The 25,468-nt window shown below is 40.1% G+C and overlaps 2 protein-coding genes across 5 annotated transcripts; both read right to left on the minus strand.

Annotated features, from left to right (window-relative positions):
- Positions 1 to 741: 741 nt before the first annotated feature.
- Positions 742 to 15,504, minus strand: LOC100702814 (ras association domain-containing protein 1). Of its 4 annotated transcripts, none has more exons than XM_013273281.3 (7): positions 15,190 to 15,504; positions 12,535 to 12,889; positions 11,437 to 11,561; positions 2,431 to 2,535; positions 2,051 to 2,336; positions 1,847 to 1,962; positions 742 to 1,753 (listed from the first exon to the last, which is right to left on the minus strand). In XM_013273281.3, the coding sequence occupies exons 2-7, from the start codon at positions 12,851 to 12,853 to the stop codon at positions 1,607 to 1,609; spliced, it is 1,098 nt and encodes a 365-aa protein (XP_013128735.1). In that variant the 5' UTR covers positions 12,854 to 12,889; positions 15,190 to 15,504; the 3' UTR covers positions 742 to 1,606. The 4 variants fall into 4 exon arrangements, with proteins under 4 accessions (XP_013128735.1, XP_019214790.1, XP_013128734.1 ...); XM_019359245.2 differs by having other exon boundaries at positions 12,535 to 12,932; XM_013273280.3 differs by having other exon boundaries at positions 12,535 to 12,893; positions 15,190 to 15,503.
- Positions 15,505 to 15,961: 457 nt separating this feature from the next.
- Positions 15,962 to 25,011, minus strand: zmynd10 (zinc finger, MYND-type containing 10). Its single transcript, XM_003448313.5, has 12 exons — positions 24,386 to 25,011; positions 20,625 to 20,733; positions 20,395 to 20,511; positions 20,268 to 20,321; positions 19,991 to 20,128; positions 19,817 to 19,905; positions 19,618 to 19,712; positions 19,262 to 19,434; positions 18,717 to 18,842; positions 18,509 to 18,630; positions 18,294 to 18,419; positions 15,962 to 16,217 (listed from the first exon to the last, which is right to left on the minus strand). Exons 1-12 carry the CDS (start codon positions 24,589 to 24,591, stop codon positions 16,136 to 16,138), a joined length of 1,437 nt encoding a protein of 478 aa, XP_003448361.2. The 5' UTR covers positions 24,592 to 25,011; the 3' UTR covers positions 15,962 to 16,135.
- Positions 25,012 to 25,468: the final 457 nt, after the last annotated feature.

Here is a 25,468-nt window from a genome sequence, read left to right on the forward strand (position 1 = left end):
CCTCGAGGGCCGGTGTCCTGCAGGTTTTAGATGTGTCCTTGATCCAACACAGCTGATTCAAATGGCTAAATTACCTCCTTAACGTATCTTGCAGTTATCCAGAAGCCTGGTAATGAACTAATCATTTGATTCAGGTGTGTTGACCAAGGGTGTTATCTAAAACCTGCAGGACACCGGCCCTCGAGGCCTGGAGTTCGACACCCCTGCCTTAAACAGACCATTCACGCTTGAAAACACTCCAATGTGTCCCAAAACAATACTGCAAAGATTGGGCCAAATTCCTCCACAGCAATAAGAATCACAATACCTTTTATCACAAACGGTTAATTGCCAAGGGTGACACAACCAGTTATTAGGTTTAGGTGGTAATTACTTTTTCCTCATAGAACCAGATTGGTTTTGATAGCTTTTTTTTATTGTTGTCTTTTAGTCTTAATAAATAAAGTCATCATTAAAATAAAAAAGGGGGGGGGAAGCATTTTGTATTGAAAGGAGCCAGTTAAGGTGGTTTGGCTATCTTCCTAGGATGGCTCCTGGGTGAGTTGGCTCTCTGCTTGCTGCTGGCCCCACAACCCAGCCCTGGATAAGCCTTTGTCTAATATTGAAATGAGCTTATGATCTAAAACATCAAATGTGACAAATATGCAATAAAAAAATAAATAAATGAAAATCTGAAAGGGGGCAAATGCTTTTTCACAGCACTGCACCTGTAAAAAAAGAAAAAAAAATACAAAAACTTAATAATTTTTTTTGTAACTCTTTACTAAACACAGTGCACATTTGTCACGACATTCTTAAGATTGCTACAACAAGTAAATTTGTGCATAGACTTACATACAGTGAAAGTGAACAGAGTGACAGAAGACAAACATTTTGTTTTAAAGGACAGAACAAAACAAAGATATAAAGGAATGACAGGAAACTTCCAGTTAAACACATGCAAAGCAATATTCATTCAAGGTTCCAGTCAACCAGGGTGACTTGGGCACTGTTCTCGCAGACATTCATAGTTCCATACAAATGTCCATACATCAGTCACACTCACAAATTGTCAGTGAAGTTCAGAGTTGCACCCATCAGGGGTGTAAGAGAGGACATGGCAGACTCGGAGCTTAGGTCAAGTGAAAATCCAAATACCTTACAGCAAGTATGTGTTTAACTCGAGGGTGAGAAGCATCATTATTATGGTGGGTTGTTGAGTGAAGGTAAAGGGGATTAAATGCATTATTTGACATATTACCAATTTTGATTTTCTGGAAAAATAATTCAGCTGAGGTGCAGGATAATCCTACAGTAACCAAAAGCTAAAGACATTACTGTCTCATCTGCCAGTCATCAATTCTCTCAACTCATTCTCTCAGGCACATCAGACTCTCCAGGTGTAAGGCACGTCTCATCTCTCGCATCATCTCACACGCACATTCGCGCTAGCGCTCTCTCTCTCTCGCTCGCTCTCATAGTCTCGCGCCCTGTCTCACACTCTCGTTCACCAAGAGGCGTTTGGAGTTGGATTCTCTGGGATCTTTGGATGCATCGATGGCCGGTCATCTTCTGGTGATCGTCCAGCCAAAAGGTGCACACTAAAGCCCCTCCGAGCGCGGGCATCTCAGCCGGGTGTGGAGCCAGCCAGAGCCTCCTGCATTTTAGTGCGAGCCAAAGCGTAGCGCTGCACGATCTGCTTGATATGTTCCTCCTCTTCGCGCTGCAGAATCCGCAGGAAGTTCTTTAACTCAGGCATGGAGAAGGCATGCCACTGCAAACGAGAGCGAGAGAGAAGTTAAGTTGGTATATCTGAAGGTGAACGATCCATATTTGTTGGATGTAGAGCTGTTCATGTTTCACTCACATTGACTTCGCCAGTTTCGTTCTCTTTCAGCACAAAACTGAGGACTTTCTCATTCGGTCCAGCGCACAGACGCAGACGGAGGGGACGCTCAGTATCAGAAAGCTTACGGACATAAACTGGAGGAGAAAGAAACCATTTAGTGATCACCAAACACATTAAATCAAAAAAGAAAAGAAATCACGATTTAATGTTAAAGCAGGATACCTTGGTCGTGACGCTCGCTGCGCTCAAATAGAGCGAACTTGGCGGGATTGTCCACAACGGTGAACTTCTTCAACAAAGCCTCGATGACCTCACGAGCCGAAGTTCGAGAACTTATGTGCAAATGCTTGGACGCGTCCTTCGGCAGGTAGAAAGAGGTGCGCCGTTTCACTCCACTGGCCCGCCTCCCGCCTGTGTCGTTACCTCCTTTCTTTGGGGTGGGAACAGACACGGGTCGGGCCAGCTTGAACTGCACCTTTATGAAGCCAGTGTAGGACCCATCCTTGTTCTGTTTAAGGAAAAAAACAACAAAATATTTAACTAAAAGATAAAAATGCTTTCCAGGGAAAAGCAGGGATTTGTTGTAAAGAATCACTGCTCACCATGTTCATGAACAGATTGCTGTTGATCTGAGCGTTGTACTCCTTCACTTTCTGCTGAACGTCCACCACTGTCAGCTCCTGCTTACTACATTCAATCTGTTCATCCTGGAAAGAACAGAAAAGTTACAGTCTTTAACCACCAGGTGTCAGTGCTCACCTCAAAAAACAAAAAAAGCAGGGCCAAGCCAGAGACCAGGACAAAACACTGATTAGCAGAGGAAAGGTCCTTTATATGACCGTGTCTTACAGCATTACAGGGATTTTCCCGCTCAAAATGAGCCTTTGAGAGGGTGACTGCACAAGACCATGTCCCCGTGACTATGTTTGTCCAGATAAAGTGAAGAATAAAAGTCTGTGACCACTTACTCAAGAAAAATCAAAGAAATTTTCTGCCTTTTTATTTTTTTCTGGACATTTGATAAGTAAAACGCATTTTAAGCTCAAGTGAATTAAACCCTATTTAAAAACAACTGGTTTAAAAATTACAGTTCTAGTGGTTTCCCTTTGGTGGACGGCCAAAACCTCTTTGGTCAATGTGAAAAAAAATTTACACGCAGGAAAAACCCCTGCATTAGTGTTGAAAAAGCCCAGTGTTCATTTTTTAGGGTGTTTTAACATGGGAGGGAAAAAAAAAGTTGTAATGTCAGTCAAATTTGATTTAAATATGTCTTCCGTGTTTTTTCTTCAGCAACACTGCTGAAACACGAGAGTAAAAGCTAGTTTTAACTGATGTTCTGCGTTTCGAACAGCGAACACCAGTTGCATCAGACTTTCAACTTCCGGACAACGCAGCAAAAGAGGCGAACACAATGATGTCAGCTCTGTCCAATCCAGTTCAGCGGCTCTGATGCCTCCATGTAGGAGGGCTGATGGGAGAAGGGAGGGGGGAGGAAGAGGGAGGAAAAGGGAGGGGATGTGCAACTTGCAGCTGTTTGCAATGATGACTGTGGCCAACGGCTCTACACTGCATTCCTCAACTTGGTGCTCATGTAAAAATAGCCACCCCTCACAGGCTCTTGCTAGCGGGAGAGACAATGCCCTCCTCTGTTTTGCAGGCACATCCTGTGAAGTCAGCTGCCTCAGCAACCGCAAACTCCCAGTCATGTTTCAGTCATGCACATTTGCCCCCCCCCTGCAGATGAAGGGTTGCCAGATTAAAAAAAAAAAAATCAGGCTTTTCTTGTGTCTTCCAATTCACACTATAATTATTCATGGTAGGGGTATTCTCAGGAGCAGCAGCCAATATTGTAGATGCAAGACTGCCAATAAAGGTGAGATTAAATAACAAATGCAAATTCTTATAGGCTACCTCTTGTTTAATTATCTGCTGAACCACAGACTGCCTAAGAAAAAATTTTTAATTAGACATCCAGCATGTAAAGATCCATAGCTGCAAATCCCTAGGGAGATCCATGGGCCGTTGAGTTAATATGCTGCTGTTAAACAAATCAATAAGTCAAAATATGGTGGGAGAAAATTATGCACAACTGTGCCTCTGCCTGCTGGCATAAGGAGAGTCATGTAAACATTGTGTAGGGTGTGCGAACAACATTTAAAAAAATAAAATAAAAAAATCCCTTAACACAGAGGCAGAGGATGGCTTATGGCAAATATTTCTATAGTAAACTGCACCCACATCTCACAGGAAAGAAACCCGATACCCATGTGGGTGTGCGTATGACTAAAAGATAAGAAAATGAAGAAACCCAAAACACTCCATGACTCATGTGTGACTGAGAAATTAATGTGAACAACCTGAGAGACGAGTCAATGAATGGTGGGTGTTTGGCTGGAAACTTGAGTGCGTCACTGGTTCATCTGTGGGTCTGTGCTTGTTACAACAAGACATATACCGGTGTGTGTGTAATGAACGAGAGTTCATTTGCATTTTAAAAAAAGTTCACACAAGTCTTTAACCTGTTTACTTAAAACTAGAGGAACTCCACCCTTGAGCCTTGCAGGCCTGCCAACCATCTAGTCTGCTGGGGTTCCTTTGAGCAAAACAACTCATTCCCAGCAGCATCTACAAAGTAGGACGCCCAGCAACTCATCCCAGAAGTAAAAAAAAACACAAACAAAACTCAATCATAAACCCAACACTGACAGCTAATAAGCAGAAATGGGGAAATAACGCGAGAATACAGTCCTGCTGCGAAACACCCACAGTTTCACTTCCCCTTTATTTTAAAGCTAAGGATTTTTTATGAAACCTAATGTGTTTTTAAACTTCTAAAATTTCTCACCTGCTTAACTGCGGGACTGACAGTATCTTTTCGGATTTTGGGGAAGAAAGATGTCCGGGCGGTGAAGTACTGCTCGAACTCGGAGTCGGAGTCCGAGTCGCTGCAGTAGCCGCTGCTGGCGGAGCTGCCCCAGGTCATCTCAAAGGAGGGAGTTTTATCCGAGCTGCTAGCCGCGGAGGTCATGCTGACTACCGGCATATATCCAATAAAGAGTCGGGAACCTTTAACTTTACTAAGCTGTTAAAAAAAAACCCCGAATCGCTCTCAATTAAGCTTAATTGGAATTCACTGACTCACCTATGCCTCAAAAAAGTCCTAACCAGCAACAGTCGCTAGCTTTTAACGATAATGTTAAATATTCTCGCGCAGGACAAAATACCGCTAAAAATGTCGACGACTATCAACAAGATCTCACGAATCTTCTCCTCAAACTCAGCCTACCGGCCACGTTTCCGCAGTACAAACTCTGTGTGAAACAGGATGTGTGCAGATCTCCGCCCTAGATGCCCCGCTTCCTTCCCCCCGAAGAGGCCCCACCCAGGTCGGCTGAGTTTGGAAATACACAAACCGCCTCAGCCGGCAGTGATTGGACAGCACGGGAAATACCAAAGCCCTCTCCTCTGGGCAGCCCTGTTTCACCCCCTTCTTTCTGCCCTTTTTTTCCCAGGGCGGGGTGGGGGGGGTGCTGCTGTTGGAGCTGCTGCTTCCTCACGGACCGCTGACCCAGTCGTGTGATGCTGGGGCTCGCTGCTCAGTAGGAAGTAACTGCCAACGTAACTTATTTAAAAGTTATGCAGCTTTGATTATGTTTTTATGTCTCGTTATTCAGTGTTGATCAATAGAAAATTTAAATGGTGCTCTATTAATTATTTTACTTTCTTACTTAGAAATATGGGATGCACAAGATGTAGATAAAATACCCCATAAAACTGGAGCCTACAACTCCCATAATGCAACCCATAATGCTACAGCCCTACAGCAAACTGATATACTTACTCCCATTGAGAAAAGTAAAGACCACCTCTGGTAGATGTTGTTTATATAAATACAAAACAAATATGGGACTGATTACGAGTTTGTATACAGCAAAATGTGTTTACGTCTATGCACGATTAAGGGACCATGTCAACTGTACATAGTCTAATAAGTGTAATAGTACACTTATTAATACACTATTCTGTTGTGTTATTTTCCCTTTCTTTCTTTTTTATTTTTTTTATTTCTGTTATGACATTATGGGGCCATAAACATTTTGTATGTACTAGTACACTTATTAGACATGCACCCATTAAATGTATCATGAAAAGGTGGTTCCTGTGAAAAATACTCTCATCATGGCTTTGAATGTCACAGACGTTTTATTACTTATTTGAACAGTTCTTTTTTTTCCCCCAGGGTGGGGATGCACATTTAGTTACTTTAAAAAAAAACAAGAATTGGGAGAACGGGTTTGAATTATTCTGGATTTTCTCAAATCCACACAGTGTAAAAAGTACGCATACAGTCATTTAATTTTGAATTAACTTAAGTTGACAAGGCCAAGGCTTAATATCTTCTCGTTAGTGCACATAGTTGGCTACAACTAATACTCGTACTGTAATTAGTGTCACCACTTTACCAAGGTCAGGAAGATGAACCAAACTTTCACTCTCAGATGAAATTGGTTTGGATTTTCAGAAATAACCCGGGAAGCATGAAGTCTGAAGCCTTCCCTGGAAACTGCTTGAACACCAGCATTGCTGTCCACAGTGAAAGTTGGACTCATGGGCTGAGAAGTTGCTTACCAATAAAGAAGCCCCTGCTCCAGAACTGATACCTTCAAGCTCGACTGAAATTTGCAGCTGCCCACACTGACAAGCCAAATGCATTCTGGAGAAAAGTAATATGGTCAGATGAGAAAAAGATTGAGATGTTGCCCTCGACAAGAGGTATATTTGAAGGAGTAAACAAAAACTGTCAAGCATGGTGGTAGTAGCATCATGTTCTGTGGCTGTTTTGCTACAAGTGCTACTGGTATATTGCACAAAGTGGATAGAATAATTGAGAAGAAGGACTACTTAATTTAAATAAACAGCTGTACAGATGAAAATTGTGCAGAATTGTTGTTCCAGCAGGACAATAATCCCAAAGCTACATCACAGCTTGTTTTGAAATGGAAAAAGCAGGCTAGCATTAAGCTTCTGGAATGGCCTTTTTAAAGCACCGACTTCAACCCCTTTGAAAATTTGTGGACTATGCTTGAAAACACGTCTCTGCCAGGAAACCAACCAATTAAATGAAGTCGACCAAGAAGAGTGGTCAGACAGAATTATGCCAGAAGCTTGTTGATGGAAACCAAAAGTGTTGGATTAAGGTGCTAAGGAACATTTAACCAAATACTCCTTTAGTTGTATATGTATTTTAGAGCCCATGTGGATTAGAGAAAATCCAAAATTCAGACTTCTGCACCCACTTCTTGTTTTTTAAAGGAATTAAAGATGTATGCTGTCCAATTGCTCCACCCTGGAAAAAAGAATAGTTCAAAGAAATCATTAAAAGACCAAAACTACCATCACATTCATGCCCACGATGAGTCTGTAAACTTCTGACCACAACTGTAAGTGCACAAATGCTAAATATGGGTCATTTAGGCCTGTTTTTAGGTGGTTGCTAGGAAACACATCATAAAATCTGATATAGATAAAAGGTCTTGAGACATACCTGTGTTTCAAGTTTGGTAGCTCGGTTTGACGATTTGTTGTATTATACCAAAATATGAGTTGGTGACTTCTAAAGAATTAGTTCAGCTTTTGGGGTGTTATTATGACAAGAAGGCTAGAAGTATAGCAGTTAGCTAAAAGAGATGTGCCTGAACACAAAGGAAATTTAAGAAGTCACCATAAGAATGTTTCCTGTTTCTACTACCCATCCCCCACTAAAAGCATAAATAGACTCTGTCATGAGTGTCCACTTCCTGCAAATCCATCTAATTTCGAACACAGACTTTCTGTCTCATCCGTCTAAGTAGTTTGTCTAAACTCAAGTCGAGATAAGCCAAAGTAATTACCCCAAACCTCCCTTAACATAAAACTATACAGTTCTTCAAGCTATGAAACAGTCCACATGATGAGCACATTAAATGTCACATGAAAAAGCATGATCCTTAAATCACTTCATCCATCTTCTTAACCACTCGTCCAGCTTAGGGTCACGGGGGTGCTGGAGCCTACCCAGCTGACAAGGAGTGGAAGGCAGTTCCTGTTTTAATAATGGTACTACTGTTTCACAGTCACAGTTTCACCAAAATGCCGTTTCACATTATTCATCGGTTGCTTATTTTGGGGTATTTTCTTCCCCTCCCCTGATTTTAATTAATATAGATATAATATCCTTTATTTTTTTGATGGCTGTTCAGAAAATACAAGCAATCTAAATATATTACAGTGAGCACTGAAATGTTGCAATGACATTTTCTCCCAAAAATGCAGATCAATCTGAAAAAATAAAAACCCTAAATGAATGAAAAAGTATAGCTGGTGATACCGACAGATAACGTATGTACCACATTGTGGCGAATCAGGACAAAATGCTTTTTTTTTGGTTTTTGTTTAATCTTGTTGTAAAATCTTCGGTTTCTGTAACCAGCTAGACTAAAAGCAAAATCAGCTTTTAGTGTCAAAACAGTTTCTGGTCTCACATTAAGTAATTTAGGAAAAATGCAGCTCTGTGTTGGATTACTAATTAAAAGAAAAAAAAACTGCTCCAGCTGCAGCCCAGATTTTCAGTTCTCGTGTGCAGCAATGGAAAAACTTCCCAAACCAGCAGGGGAGGTGTTACTGTGAAGTGACTAAAGATGAAAAGACTTACTTAAAAGTTTGTTTATTCTGTGGCTAAATCTAGCTACCAAATAACTAAAATCAGACATGTTGACAAAATTGCTACAAAATAACCGTCATTCAAACTGCAGCACACGAGTTGTTTAGTTTCGGGGGTTTTTTGTCCAGCCTTTACAATTTCTGATAAAGTCTTGCCTCTGTTCACCTCAAACATCCAATCTATAACACATAGTTTTCACAGACAATATGTTATGTTATAAGGTATTAACATGTTATATGGAAATAACACTGAGAAGAACCTCAATTCAAGAGCAAGCAGCACAGTGATTCAAGTATTTCTGAACATCTGTTTTCATCTTTGTGCATTTAGAGATCAATAAGGTGAGGGTAAATATGATCAGATATGTATTAGTAGGAAATACACTGAAAACCTGCTAATGTGAACTAATGAGTTTTCTGATGCTAAACCCAGAAAACCTCCATAGTGCTATCAGAATGAGCAGACCAGGACTGATTCAAAAACAAAAATATTTGTGGTGCAGCTGAAGTTAGTGGTGGCACACTGGTGTACAGACATCTCAAGCAGTCAATATGACTGCAATAAACATACATTTATGTCCTGGGTGTGCATGACTGGAGCACAGGTATGACTCGGTGTCATCTTTATTATTCAAATATTAACTAACAGTTCAAATATTAACCTGATCAGCCCACTCCTACTGAGCTAAGAGTGAAACATTTGAATGATAGTTTGCAGAGGGTAGTATTGCAAAAATGTCAGTAGATATCTGTGATTTGTTTTTGTTTTTTAATGCTCTGAATTGGACTGTTATTTTCCTGGCAGCTAGTCGTTTTGCTATTATACAAGGACTGCAAGTGCGCACACAAAAGCTCAAATACCGACATGTTTTTTTAGCCATGCCTTGGTGTCGGCTTGCTCAAGTTTATGTTTGTATTTATATTCTTTTGATAAGTAACAGGCGCTTAATAAAGTGAATAATAACAGCTAACATGATACAAAGATATGTGCTCTGCTGGATATCTACTTTACTAAGTTACCACTTAATGGATTATACTAGCATGGTACAAAAAAAAGATTGTGATGGGATTTCTTCTACTATTATAATACAGCTGCCTAACTGGCCTTGAATTCAGGTAAAAAAAAAACCAAAACATTAAAAACAGAATAAAAGATTTTCTCTGAACCCGTTAACTAATTCCTGGTACTTCATACTTATATGATAGGAAAACCTAAAATAGTTTAGCTGCTCAGCAAAATAAAAAGCGTTCCAACCTCAGACTGTACAGGCCTCAGTTAGCATGCCAAATGCCAAAATTCATGACAGTACAATTTGAAAAAAGTTTTTTGGACAGATCAGATCAAAGTGGAGATGTCTGGCCACAATGCACACCTGGCGAAAATAGAACAGTGCATATCAGCAGAAAGACCTCATACCAACTGTCAAGCATGGTTGTGGAGGGGTAATGATTTGTGCTTGTACTGCAGCCATAATACCTGGGCAGTCACTGAGTCAACCATGCACACCTAAATAATCTAGAGTCAAATGTGAGGTCATCCATCATCTGTATCACAACAGCAAATCTACAACAGAATGGCTGAAAAGAATCAAGATGTTCCAGTGGCTCAGTCAAACGTTTGACTTCAACCTAATGAAATGCTGTCGTCTGATCTTCAGACAACTGTGCATAAACTAACAAACCTCAACTGTGAGAAACATCGCTGAAGAGTGGGCCAAAATTCTCCCACATGTGTATGTGAGAGACTGATGAAGTCATACAGAAAATAATTGCGCAAGTTATTTCTGCTGAAGGTGGTTCCCTAAGCTACTGAATCATGGGCTGTACCTTTTTTTCACAGGAATCCATAAAGTACTATTCAATTCAATTTTATTTTATTTATGTAGCACTAGATCACAACAACAGTTGCCTCAAGGCCTTTATTGTGTAAGGTAAAGACCCTGCAATAATACAAAGAAAACCCCCAAAATCAAACGACCCCCCTTATGAGCAAGCACATGGTGACATTGGAAAGGAAAAACAGTTTCGTATTAAAAAAACTTCAGACAGAACTACTATTACTACTACTTTTAATTTTAATTTTTATGTTTATTTAAGCGTTGTCTGACAGTATGTTTTGCACTAAGTACCGCAGCAATTTCCTAATGTTGTAAACCTGCTCAACATTTGGCAATAAAACCCTTTTTGATTCTGATACTGCGATGAAAGCTTTCTTTTTCTGAACTAAGACATAAAACTAATGCTGTAGATTGGACAATACCTGTCTTTATTTGTACTTTATGCAATGCCTAACCTAACCTATACTCATTGATAATAGACAATGATTCTTATGAAAATTGGTTGCTGTAGTGTGTTTTGTTGTTTTTTGCTTTGCTTAAGTACTTTAAAAACTGACATTTCACTTTTGTGACTGACTAAACTAAATCACATTTTACAAAAGGTGTTCACTGTAACATTTTCGGTTCCTCTGCAGACAAGCTTCCCCTTTGAAAGACTTTACTTCCCCTGAGCAATGTTATATTTTAATTTGTTTGTCCTGTCTGGAGTTGCAATGCTAACAGTAAATACAACTAAATCTGAAAGAGTGGTGCAACTTTCAGTTGATCGTGTGCAGTTAGTAAATGGGTGTGAACTGTGTGCACTTATTGTTGGTTTCACATTGTTCCTGATTTCTTTCCTATCTAGTACAGTGACATGCAATCCAAACAGGCAGTGCATTGCATAACATGCAGAGTGCAGAGGTCTTAAGAAATGATGTATATTATGCGGTGTAAAGTTCTTGATATTGACGCTAGCATAAAAAAGCAAGTGAAACCAACTAGCAACGCAGCTGATTAAGAACAAAGGTGGTAGTAAAGTAATAAAGGGCGCCGTGTCAGCTGTCAGCTTCCTAATGCAAAGCTCCTTACCACATTTGTGTCCGTTTCTATGGTGTGCTCCACGACACATGTGGGGTCAGCCAAGGAGCCTCGTTCCCAGCTGCAGTCCAGTCGAATCAGGGCACGGCATCGGTAGTGACATGTGAATTTACAATCTGTGAATGAAGAAAGTCATAGAGTTTAGACTCATGTTGCCATACATGCGAATGTGCAAGATGAAAGTCATAATGTTGTGTAAGTGTGATTGCCTCTCCTCTGCTGGAGGGTAAAGGTTACTACAGTTTTTACCTGCAGTTATTCACTGTTTCTAGTAAAACAACAATTTTGTTTTGAATTCCTGCCTCCTCTGGTCTGCATGTTGGGATATCCTTAGGTAAGATCCTGAACCCTAAATTGCCCCAGCTGCATTCACTGGAGTGTGAATCTTAGATTAAAAGTGCTTATGCATACAAACTAGTGTATGGGTGAATGCAGCAGTTCTTCAATAGTGTAGAAAAGCATTATGTAAGTACCAGACCATACAGTCACGTATATAAAATAAATTGCAAATACTTGAAGACATATTTCAGCAATTTCAGCAATTTCCAATCAGCTGGATTCAGCTGTGAAAACATATAGTCAGCTGGAAAGCTGACTATATGTCTCTTTGCAAAGACTGTGACAATGTTTCATGTTCAGGTTACAGTAAGGGACCCCTATTTCCCCAACTAAATGCTTTGCACAAACCACTGCTCTTTATTTAGGTGGGTTTCAGTTAATGAAACCTTTGCAAATGCACATATGAGTGTAGCTGAACCTCAGCCTAGGCAATGGCCAAACCCCTAAGTGTATGCAGGTTAGATACTGGGTAGAAGTGAAAAATTATAAAAATTGTACAGGCAACAATTCTCTTTATTTTCCCAGAATGTTAACATAGAAAGCATTTATGTTTATTTAGTATGAAGCCTTGTTTAAGTCATCAGGCTGGGAGGACTGTAATCTGGGCTTGCAGGTACGCTGGTGGTTACCTCTTCCTCTGTGTTAGTAAATTTCCTCTTTCTGTCAGTACGCTCATTTCATGCAAATGCACCAAAGCATTGACACATGCACACACCCAGATGCACAAAGAGCATATGTAAGCCAACTCACTGACACACCGCAGGCTCTGCTTGTAAAGGCCCCAGATAAAGTCTCCACACAGGTCGCACCACGTGGGCTGAGCGTGGCTACAGGGTTGGAAGTCGTGGCCCTCTCCTTTCTCCTCTGTGAGCTGTGGGTCCTGGCTGCTGCTCAGGACTCTGATAATGCCTGCACGACTCAGCAGGTCCGGGACCCTTCCCGGACTTATCCTCAGGGCGTTGGTTCTCTCCAGGCGCGGAGGTGAGCACGGAGCGCGCGTTCCCGTCAGCTCTATCTGCTCTTTGGTCGACCTGAGGTCACGGAGCTCGATGAACTCCTCCCAAGACATTGTGTCACTCAGTGCCGGGTTTCCTCCATTTTATCACTAACTGACAAAAAACACAGACTCTGTATTATCAGAGTGCAACCTGAAATAATGAAGTTAGTGTTAATTCAGCTTAATATATTAATGTACCAAATATGAAAGTACTTAGTAGTACTCTTAGTAGCACAGTTTGGTTAAACACATAAAGAGCATAGTAATGTTATATAAATGTCAAGGCGCATTCTGACTGTTTGGCACATTACACCGTTAATAGTGCATTATAATTTAAAAACTGACTGTTTTTTATGCAAATCTCAAGTCTGCAAATTCAAAAGAATAAAAGTTTAAAATGAAAGTGAAAAATAAACATAAAGCAGCATAAATAAAATAGTATACAGTGGGAGAAATAATCAATTGATCCCCTGTTGAATTTGTAAGTTTGCTTACTTGCAAAGAAATTAACAGTCTCTAATTGTTATGGTAGTTTTATGTTAATGGGGAGAGACAGAATATCAATCACAAATCCAGAAAAAAACACATTGCATCAAGTCGTGAATTTCATTGAGTAAGGTAAATATTTAATCTTCTACAACACACCCTGACTTCCATGGATTGGCTGTGTGTCCACGTGACAATTAATCGCTCAACCAATCAGTTACACGTACTCCTAATCTCATTACATGTATAAAGTACACTTGTCTACAGAATCAGTTTCTTCCATTCGAAACTCTCTATCACCATAGGCAAGACCAAAGAGCTGTCAAAGGCTCTTTGGTTTGGAAAGGGCTAAAAGAACATCAGCAAGAAGCAAGAAACTTGGCGAGAAGGTGACAACTGTTGGTACGATTATTCAGAAATGGAAGAAATATAAAATATCCATTGTGCACCTTCAGTCTGGAGCGCCATGCAAGATCTTACCTCATGTGAGGATGATCGTGTAGTTTTGGGCTGCTTGATCAGCCCAAAATGACATGGGAGGAGCTTGTTAATAATCTGATAGCAGTTGGGACCAAAGTTGCTGAAAACACCATCAGCAACAATCTACACTGTAAGGAACTGAAATCTTGCATTACCCATAAAGTCCCCCTGCTCAAGAAGGCACATGTACATTTGAAGTTTGCCCAAGAACACCTAAGTGATTCCAAGAAGGTTTGGGAGAAAGTGCTGCGGTCAGATGAAACCAAAATCAAGCTGTTTGGCATCAAGTCGACCTGCTGTGTCTGGAGGGAGAGAAATGCTGTTGCAATCTAAAGAGCGCCATCACCACAGCCAAGCATGGAGGTGGAAACATTATGCTTTGGGGTACAGAACGTTTTCACTGCACTGAGGGGGCAAAAAGAAGCCAGGAAACCTAAAGGATTTGGAGAGTTTCTGTAAAGAGGAGTGGGCCAAAATCCCTCCTGAGATATGTGTGTGTGGGAAGAAAACCTGGTGACCAAGTACAAGAAACGTCTTACACACTTACTGTGTTTGCCAACAAGGGTTTCTTCAACAAGTACTAAATGATGTTTTATTTGGGGATCAAATACTTATTTCACTGAATAACATGCAAATCACTTTATAACTTTTATGTAATGTGGGGTTTATTTTGGGGGGGATTTTTGGTTGACCTTCTGTCTTTCTCCATTAAAATGAAGCTACGGTGAAAATTACAGACTTTTCATTTCTTCGTAAGGGAGCAAACTTACAAATTCAGCAGGGGATCAAATAATTATTTCTCCTACTGTATGTGGCATTGTTCTTTCCTACTACCTTTCAGTATGGAAAAAACATATCTGTAACTGTAATCGAACTAGTTTTTATTAGCTCTGTAGGCTTTGTGGTTGTTTCAGTACTGTGGTCTAACTGTTGACGGTCAGCCACATCTCCTGACGCATACAGGAAGGATGCGCGTCCACAAAATAATTCACTCACGTAACTTCCAATAATTTTTTCAAGTGGTTTAATTTGGTGTTTATTTTGAAATCCTGGGGGACCACCCTCCTTGCTTGTTTGTTTAAAAAGAAAATTATGGAAACGCCCCTGAGTATAAATACCTTAAAACTTTAATAAAATACAACCAAAATGTGTAGACTTGCACTAAGTAGGCTTCGTATACTATCGCTTTCTTCTGTAATAAATTCCCCTCTCAAACCACTGTCATGTAGATTTTAGCCTAACAATAATACAAAAAGCTAAAGAATGACATGTGCCGTCAGATGTAGTTTTTCAAGAGTAGAAATACATCAGCTCCGTGTCCATGAAAAAAAAAGACGCGGGGAGATCATTCAAAACCTAATTCCCAACACAGCTGCATATTAAACTACTCACTCATAAACAGCGAAGTGAAACAAAATCCAGTGATTTTAAGTCTAACTCACCAAAACACGGGAGAAAACAGCCCCGTGGCTACCGCTTTGTCTCAAAAGTTCTTCCATCCGAGGTCGAAAAGAAAAAAAAAAACTTTCCGCTGAAATTTCTTAAGGTTTCCAAATAACGGAGGTGTGCAGTCTCGGCTACATGTCTGGAAATAATCTCTCATCACCGGCCGCTTACAGCGAACGAAATCCCGGGCCCTCCTTTTCACGGCAGAGCCGGAGCACGTCTTTCAAGATGTTACCCATCTGTTCAAGTCGGACTGCGGCGCAGGAGGAAGCGGCCTATCATGAAAAAGAGAGAGTGAGATGAGACTGAGCTGCACCGACATCCGGAATGTTTTCAAACAGGGGGTGCTTCTGAGTCCCGAGCACAGCTGAGTGGGCGTGCAAAGTCCCCCTCCCCACTCCTAAAGCCACTATCTGAACGCATCACAGACCTGAGCTTTATCTGCCGCCACACCACTAACAGGTTTAAATACATGGACATTTGGTAAAAACCACCAAACTTCTTAATCCTAGAACCTGTACTCCCAAATACACAGAGTGCACAGAGTCAGCAATCCAGCATTCAGAGTGGAGTCTGCATGACTTAAAAAGAGGCATCACTACTTCAAACTGGGTGGCTCTACCTAAAAGCAGTAGGAAAATGGGTTATTGTGGTATTTTGCTTTGTACCTCCTCTGCATTGCATACAAAGGTCAAAGGGGTGCTGTTGGTGAAAGAGAACACGCAGCGCTTCCTTGGCACTTTGATGAAACAGGCAAACACAGAAGCATACAGGTTTAAAACTTTATTGCAGTTTGATTACAACATCCTAAATTCTTGAATGGTGCATCAACAGTTTTAATGATAAAAGAAAAAAGAGTCTGTGTATAAATGTGTTGGCCTACTAAGGAAACACACTGTTCTCTTTCTGTCATCAGCCACAGAAAGAGCCGTTTGGTCTCCCTCAGCTGACGATCTTCTCGGTGGTCTCGGTCATGAGCTGGCAGGCTTTCTTGTGTTTTGGCCAGTGCTTCACTTGACACTCTCTGAAAACATACATCAGCAAGATAATAACGCACACATTTAGCACATTCTAAACAAAAATATGCATTTTGCATCCAATACTGAAGAAATGCACCTCTGTGTACTCCATTTGTTTCTCAAATATGTTTCAATTTGTTTCTCAGTGCCCCGGCGAACCTACTGTCGGCAGCTTACGTCAACTTTATCAAAACCTTAGGAGCAATGCGTGAGTGTCGAAAGTACTGAGCCGCTCTCACACGTGGCCTTTTGATATTTTGAAAAGAGAAGCAGCACATTTCTTTTTTCTTACTTGTGGTAATCTGCAGGAATTATTCCCCTTCAGAGACATTTGCAGTACTGGAAATACTTTGTGTGGTTTACGTGAGCACACAGGAGGCAGCACACATGACACGTATTCGCTACCAGTGGTAAATGGACTGGTTTTTAAATGGCGCTTTTCTACTCTACCTGAGAACTCAAAGTATTTTATACAACTTGCCACATTCACCCATTCACACAAACACTTTTTTCAGTGAAGAAAATCAGTGTAATCCACCATTGCACGGGGTTTGATGGTGGCAGGGACCAGGCAGGTTAAACCTAATGTTCACTTGATGGACATTTGCTTCTAGAGCGAAATCTCTTGAGCTGAAGAAACTACAGAGCACAGCGTCCGGCAAAAACTGCAGTTCCTCTAATGGCCACTCGAGGCTGGCTTCAAAAAGAGCAAGCCTCAAGTAGAATCAATACAGTTTATATGAATGTAGCTAAATGTAGCTGGCTAACCACGTTAACTGGAAACGCTAGAATTCCTTATCTTTTTCATTTTTTGACATTTTTCTAAGTTTTAGTCAAATAGTAGCTACTTATAAATTACCATGCAGTCAGTTCTGGAGGTATGCCCAAATGAGATGTGCTCTGTCTAAAAGGAGAGGAGGTCCTCTTAACTGACCTACAAGTACTCCAGTTGTACAGTTACTAATAGCGCTACCATCAGGCAAAGGTGTCACTTCCAAAACGTATAATTTATTGCATGAACAGCGATATAACCCTTGCTCAAAGAGGTAGTAGCTTTCTAGATATATCTTCTGAAGAATGGAAGTGTTGCCTGCTTAATTTTTACCCCAAACATAGGTAATAAATTTATACAAATGAAAATAATACACAGATGGCACAGACACCACAGCAATTACACAGATGTAATTACTGCCCGTGGACATTTCCTGCAGGTATGGGAGACAGGGCGTCTCTAGAATAATATGCAAGAGGTTATTTTTGAAGTCTTAAAATATTTCAAACCTCTGCAAGGCTGTCTATCTTAGGTTCAGCAGCTGAACCTCAAAACTCTGACTTCACTTCCTTGGAAAACGGGAAGCAGTTTACCGAGGCTAAACGGATATTACTGAGACACTGGAGGCGTAAGCACCCTCCTCCATATGGAGAATGAATAACAACAATGGCACTGTTATAGTTCACTGAATAAGCTCTATGAACACATACTTGTGAGCCATTTTTCAAGTGGCTCTGCAGCTTAAAGTAACATTTCTTTTTATTGGGTTCTGTACTTAAGTGTTAATAAGCGTTGAGTCTTAATTAAAACTGTTTTTTTTTTAAAAATTTGTTAAAAATATTCAATAAATTGCTCATTGCAAGAAAAAACAACTAAACTAAAAGTAAAACAAAAAGAAAAAGTAAAGCAAAAAAGCAAAAAGTAAATTAGGACTCCAACCTCCAATCTATATAAGGTAACTGGCTTCAAAAAATGAAAATGGTGGTGACCAAAAACTAAAACTAAAGCTGCCAAGTCCAAAACCAATGAGCTCATGGTGGCTAAGCCCATCTTTAATACTGTTAGTGACTCTCACATGTGGACTCCTGCAGGGAATCTTTGTAGCCTACAACGAAACCTATTCAAGCGGCCAACTTTGTTGCTAGCATTTATGATTGTGTGTGGCGCATTATGTGCTAATAACCATGCGGTCGTGTCCTGGTATTTTGCATATAGTGCTGACAGAGTCCTAGGAAGGTGCAGGACTTCCATGCATGTGTTAAAACAGCCTGAGTTTTGCCTTCAGGCTCAGCTCAGGGTCTGTCAGTACCTGTGACAGTACCACTCTCCTCGGCAGCGAGAGCATCTCTTTTTGGCCTCTCTCCCACAGGATCCACATTTTGGTTTCTCAGGAAGTAAACTCTCCATCACATCCAAGTTGTACGTCTGGGCCAGCCTAGTTAAAACAAGCGCTGATTATTCAGAGCGCCTGAGTCGTTTCTCTGTTCCTTCTCTAATCAGTCAGACCTGTGTTTTCAGTGTTACCTCTGGGCCTGTTGTCTCAAGTCACTTTCAGATGGGTTGAATGTTTCTTTGACTTGATACTTTGCTATTGCCTTCCACTTTCCAGAATTCTCACTGATAATGTGGTTCCACATTTCTGGGATCTATAAATAGAGTAAAGCCAAGTGTAAACGGACAGGTGCGTTGTTTAGGTTCAGGGATAAGTGAACATTTGTGAGTGTGACTGCACCTGCTCCAAAATCAGTTCTTTTTTTGGAGGGGCTGGATCTGAAACAGTAAGATGAGCCAGGAAACGCTGCAGATCCACCAGATTTGGCAACTGATCAATCAAGACGTCCGTCAAGAAACCTCTGAGCTGTGGCACATGAATGACAACAAATACAGTGAAGCAAGAATAAAAATGTATGGATCATCAGTTTACACAGACTGCATAAGAATAAAATGTGATTACAGGAGGATGCACATGGCTGCCTGGTTATGTAATTAATGGAGCAGGAAGAGGGTGAGAAAGCTCATAATAGGAGGAAACATCTTGGTCAAAACAACCCTTGGAAACAGAATGTGTGCTCTAACAAGGGAGGAGATGAGATATGATGCTGGAGGACAATAACCCGGCACTCACACACTTGCCAAACACCAGATTACAGCTACTATCCAGCAGCCATTTGGATGGACGAGTTGATACAATTTAAAATTAGCACAGACAATGAATGACAACAACACCGCATGATCAGTGCATCTAAAGTTATGACAAAACAATCATCCACTGTATACCTTCAGAAGCTGGCTCTTGTTGAAACTGTTGAAGTCGTATTTTCTCTGGCATTCTTCTTTTAGCAGCAGATTGTAAAGGGAAAGCCAGACCTGACCGTCGAGTTTGGTCATTTTTAAATGATCCTCTACAGGTATCGTCTGCCACTTGCCATCAATGTGCTTTTGCACGTTACCTACAGTGGAGACAATGAGTAGGTTATTGAATAGTAAGAAACTTTAGCAGGTGTGAAAGCTTAGCTTCCTGTCGCTTAACTTGGCTTGGGTAGCTTTTAGAAGTTTTTGGGGTTTTTTCTGTTTTTTTTTTACCAGTCATGTAGATTATTAGATCAACACCAATCTCATGAGTCAGGTAATACCTTCTCTGCAGCGACTCCAGGGGCAGTGGTCCATCAGCTGAACCAGCACACAAGGAAGGTTATGGGTGCACAGCATTCGATTGATAATGCTGATGCTGCAAAGAAACACATTCCTTTGGTCAGCTGCAGCGTGTTTCTCAGTGTAATACTGAGTATACTTCCACTAGAACATAACCAAGTGAATTCCAGGGCGCCATACCTGTCTGCGTGGTCTGTAATGTAGCGCACCACTGACACGGCTTTCAGGGAGATTTCAAACTCCAAAGCTTCACTCTGCACCTGCAGCTCCTTCAAGAAGCGAAACAAACAGTTCAAAAGTTTGCGACAGACTTCGGCAAATGTGTCAAACCAAAAACAAAACATACATTCTCACCTCTAGAGAGGATATCTGTTTGTGTCGGTCATAGGTCACAGCAACATCCCTTATCGCTTCACTCGCCAGCAGGGTGAGTTTTCGATGGCAGTAATCCACCAAGTCAAGAAGAGAGTCATCTGCTGCATCACATGAATCCTGCAAAACAAGACACAACCGCTTGAACACTTGCCATAATGCTTAATTTACAACCATGTTCTCAGAGAATGACAGTCTGTGCTTTCATGGTGTGTGAAATGTTTTAAGATATGTAGGGATTACTTGAGTTCTTACTGACCTTGTGAAACATTATGGTTTCAAGTAGATTTATGATGGTGGCTTCATGGTGGATCTAAAGAGTCATAACAGAAGACATGAAACATGAGCAATGTGTTCTGTTATTTAACATCTCATTTAACACTCACCACCATGTAAAGATGAAAAGTCTTCTCTGGATTGAAATCCTCCAGCTGGCATAAGATGGGAAACACTTTTTGCTTCCACACCTCGATAAGGATCATCTCATGGACCAGGATGTGTATCTGGAAAGGGAAAGGAATTACTCCCCTCTAATCACTTCTTAGAAAAGTGTAAAAGGGCTTGTGTAAAACCTCCTGACATTTTAGCATTGCTTATATGCAGTTGCGGCAGTCACCTTTCCAAATGAAACCAGAAGGTCCTTGACAAACTCATCGTGCATGGCAGAGGCATTCAGTATTGCCTGCATGTTAAGTTTCTCAATATAATCATGCTGCTTGAACCATCTGTTAACACACAAACAGAAAAAAAGCATCATTGCTAAAGGTTGGAATCACCACGACAACCCACAACATGATATTATCAGAATACTTTACTCATTATATGACATTAGTGTTATTCAATACAATAAAGTTAAGTTTTCCTGCTGAGATTGTCAACATACCAATACTGTCACCAAAATCTGCTCTATATGTTGCCATAAGATGGAATCAGTCTGTAAACAGTCTGCGACTGAATAGGGTCAAGTTGGCAATTGGATGCAATCAGTTACAGCAGTTAAGGGTGTAAATTGTCGAAAATCACATCAAAATACACAGAATTAGGGTATACTCATTGATTGGCAGCAGGGGGTCTAATTTCTGTCCCCAGAGAGAAATTCAAACATGAGGAAGCTATCTCCAGTTTTAAACACCAGATATTATCAGGATGTAATGAGGAGCGGATCCAAAAGCAGGACACAGAATCTCTGTATGCAAAAGAAGCTTTATTGACTCATAAAATGTGAACAAAGGGTGCTGCAAAAAACTGGCTGGAAACCCCAAAACTAAAGACAAAGAGGGAAAACCAAGTGGTGAGATGGGAAACCAGGTAATCAAATAAAGAGAGACAATCTGACCAAGACACAGGTGAAGAAAGAATAAACCAAAGCAGGAACCCAGACTAAGTAAAAATACAAGAAAAGAAAAGTTAATACACAGCAAAAACCCCAGCTAGCTCTAAAATAAGTCTGATCTAACTCTCAGTTCCTTTTAGTCAAGGCCCAGGGCCTTTATTATAATGAAGTATAAATTCTGATTTGAATATTCTTCACAGAGAATCTTATCTGTCCAGATCATCTCTCTCTTAAGTATTTAAAAAGACACATACTATTAGGCTCTCTGCTTCAGTGCATTCAATTGGAAACAATGGATGCTACAGTAAAGTGCCTCAAATTACACAAATTAGAGTGTCAGTTTTAGTTTGTGTAGATTTTAATCTATATTTCAAGAACTTGAAACATACACTGATTTCAAGGAGTCAAAACTAACAGTGTTCTTTGACAGATGTTTCCTTTTTGACAACCAGTTAAAAAACAATAGATCACATAGATTAAAAGCTATTTTCAGGAAAAAAACAGCTTATTATGCAAGTGAAGACGGTAATAATGTGGGTTAATAACAAAATCTATCAGAGATATATTAGGGGTATGTGGTTGAACATTCACAGGATGCAGATGTACATATTTCTTAATCAAAGATCACAAGACGACTGCATGGCCAGAACCTCAAGGGATTCACCACAACATGCAAATGACTGATAAGCCTCAAAAAAGGACCAGATCCGTCATCACACAAAAAAGAAAGAAACTAAAAGTAGCCAACAGAGTTGATGAACAAAGTTCTGACAAAAAATCTCTATCTCTATCAAAATGATGCAAAGAGGAAGTGGAGAAAATAGAAACAAGTCATGAGCTGTAGAGTCCTGAATGTGTTTCTTTTTTATACTTGACCACACTGATAAGTTTCTTTATATGTGCAGATTTTGGGGAGATGCAGTGGACGTACACACAGCTAGACAGTGCTGTGATGTCAGGCAGCAGCTGCATGACCTCTGTTATGGTGCCATACACAGGCAGGCTCATAACCATGAAGAAGCCAAAAGAGGAAAAAGAAGGAAGTCAGACTGGGATACTAAGGCAACTTTACTTGTGTCCGAAACGAAGCATAAAACTAGGACAGAAGAGACATTCCTGTGTGTGTATTGAACCTGTAAGGGTATTAGTAATGTATTAATGTAATTTAATGTATTGCATTAAATCCCAAAGTACAGTTAGGTCCATATATATTTGGATACTGACACAAGTTTTGTTTTTTTACTTGTTTACTGAAACATATTCCAATTACAGTTATATAATGGAGTTTCAGCCCCTTGAAACATGTGCCACCCTCTTTTTAAAGGGACCAAAACTAATTGGACAATTGACTCAAAGGCAATTTCATGGGCAGGTTTGGTCAATTCCTTCATTATGTCATTATCAATTAAGCAGATAAAAGACTTAAGAGTTGATTTGAGGTGTTGTGCTTGCATTTGGAAGATTTTGCTCTCCATGCAGGTGAAACAAGCGATCCCTAAGCTGTGAAAACAGAAGAAAAAAAAACATCTGAGAAATTGTTACAATTTTAGGAGTGGCAAAATTCACAGTTAGGTCCTGAGAAAGAAAGAAAGCGCTGGTGAATTCAGCAACAAAAAAAGACCTGGACATCCATAGAAAACGGCAGTCCTGGGTGATAGCAGAATACTTTCTATGGTGAAGAGAAAACCCTCCACAACAACCAAGCAAGTGAACAACATTCTCCAGGAGGTAGGTCTCCCATAAGGAAAAGATTGCATTAAAAGTAAATCCAGAGGGTTCACTGCAAGGTGGAAACCATTCATAAGCCTCAAGAATAGAAAGGCTATTCATCTTTGGACAGATAAAACCAACATCAACCTCTATCAGAGTGATGGGAAGAAAAAATTATGGAGAAGGCATGGAACAGCTCATGAACCAAAGCATACCACATCATCTGTAAAACATGGAAGAGGCTGTGTGATGGCTTGGGCATGGATGGATGCCAGTGGGACTGGGACAGTAGTGTTTACTGATGATGTGACACAGGACAGAAGCAGCCGAATTAATTCTATGTGCTCAAATCCAGCTAAATGCAGTTAAATTAATTGGGTGGCATTTCATAACACAGTTGGACAATGGCCCAAAACATACATCCAAAGCAACCCAGGAGTTTATTAAAGCAAAGAAGTGGAATATTCTTGAATGGCCAAGTCAGTCGCTTGATCTTAACCCAACTGTGCATGCATTTCACTTGTTGAAGACTGCACAGATCTTTTTGTTCAACCCACTGAATTAAAGCTTAAAGTCACTTAAACTTCATCTGAGCTATTTAATTTAAAATTAATTGTGTTAATGTACAGAACCAAAATTAGAAAAAAGGGTGTCTCTGTCCAAATATTTACGGACCTAAGTGTAGAAGATGGTTTCCCATCTAAGCTGCACATTATAATAAAATTTTTTAGCTCTTGATGTTTTTATTACCCAAATAATTGTATATGTATTTATGTGTTTATTTCACAAAGGAACGATATATTTGGTTGAATTAAAAGACAAGGGGGGGCTCTGGCTGCTGCACTTTCCATTCAATATGAATATTAGAAGGTTAGAGTTATATTGTGATGGTTACTTCTGACAAAAACTGATGGACAAAAACATCACCAGAAATACGTAAGTGTTTGAAATGTCAATTTCTTGGGTGAGGGCCCCCTCCAATGCTCAAACCTACACTCTGCATGGGTTCACGGCAAAAATGCAATCAACATTATTTAGTTATATATGATATCAATATTATAACTACATCTGAATCTGATGTTTTGCTCAATTTCAACTGTTTAATTTGCACCACTGAGTGCTTTGGGTTGATTTTTTATTTTATTGGTATAACAAAGCACATTAAGCTCCCTTATTTAGCATTTACAAACTGTACTGGCTAATGAGAAATCAACTAATATACCCCTGTTTATTTATCACACTGTTTTCTTTCTCTTTTTTTCCCTTTTTTTGTACGTTGCATCGTGTTTACAAGCTAACTTAACTCAGGTGCAGAGTTAGTTGGTTCGTCTCACCTCTCTGAGCCCACTTCCTTGAGGGAGAAAGTTTCCAGACTCTGGATAAAGCCTTCCGCTTCAACGGGAAGAATCACTGATATGTCCATTACGTTGAAAAAGATATTAAGCCATAAAGAAATAAATGACTTGTCTACCTGGAGCTTGAGTAGACCTGTTCGTACTGTTAACGAAGTACGAACAACACTGTTTCTGGTAGTTGTCATGGTTACGGAAAACCAAGGGAACGGTGCAGGTTGTGTTTCCCGCCATAGAGGGGCAGCAGAACCTCAAACAAATACACATTTGCAAAGAGGAAGTGGAGAAAATAGAAACAAGCCATGTACATTTTCTTTCTGGCAAAACCTTAAAAAAATCAGTTATGTCAATAAAAATAATCCAAGGTGAGTTATTGTGAAATATGACAGCATCAGCAAAGCGCCAGAAAGCATTTTTCCTTCTGCAGACATCATATTAATTAAACTCAGTAAATTATAACTAAAACAACATAAACAAAATATTCCTAAAGAGGGTCCTAGTAATATCAAGATACTAGACCTGCAGAAGATAGTCTGCTCATAGGCTGAGGAGGATTTTATCCATTAAATGAACCATTACACTCTCACACCCCAAGGTTCAAGGTTCAAGGTGGACTCGACCAGGATGGTAATAATAAAACTAAAATGAATGGATAACAAGAAAATGCTGAACAAACAAAAGAATAAAAAGTAATACAAAATACAAAACTATGACAACCAGCTTATTGTATATTAACCTGATCACCAGCTTCACCCTGTTACAACTGGTTTCAAAGTTTTTAGAGTAGCTAGTTCCTTTTTAATGGATGTCTTCATCAGACTCCAGTGATTTTCTTTTTGGTGACTCGAAGTTTCCCCTGTTGCTCATACTCCAGAGTATGCAGCAAAAGAGAGACAGCCTAACCTGCAGGTGACTCATGATGATGACTTTCCTGCTTTTTTCCTCACAGTCCTTGGATGAAAGTTAGTCTTTACTAAAACTGTCTGTCCTTCAGGGCTGAATTTTATTTAATAAAATAAAAAAATAAAAATGTGTAGCAGTCGCACCTGTCTACAATGTCTTCAT

This window comes from Oreochromis niloticus, linkage group LG5 (assembly GCF_001858045.2).
Source record: "Oreochromis niloticus isolate F11D_XX linkage group LG5, O_niloticus_UMD_NMBU, whole genome shotgun sequence".
In the NCBI taxonomy this organism is placed as follows: Eukaryota; Metazoa; Chordata; class Actinopteri; order Cichliformes; family Cichlidae; genus Oreochromis; species Oreochromis niloticus.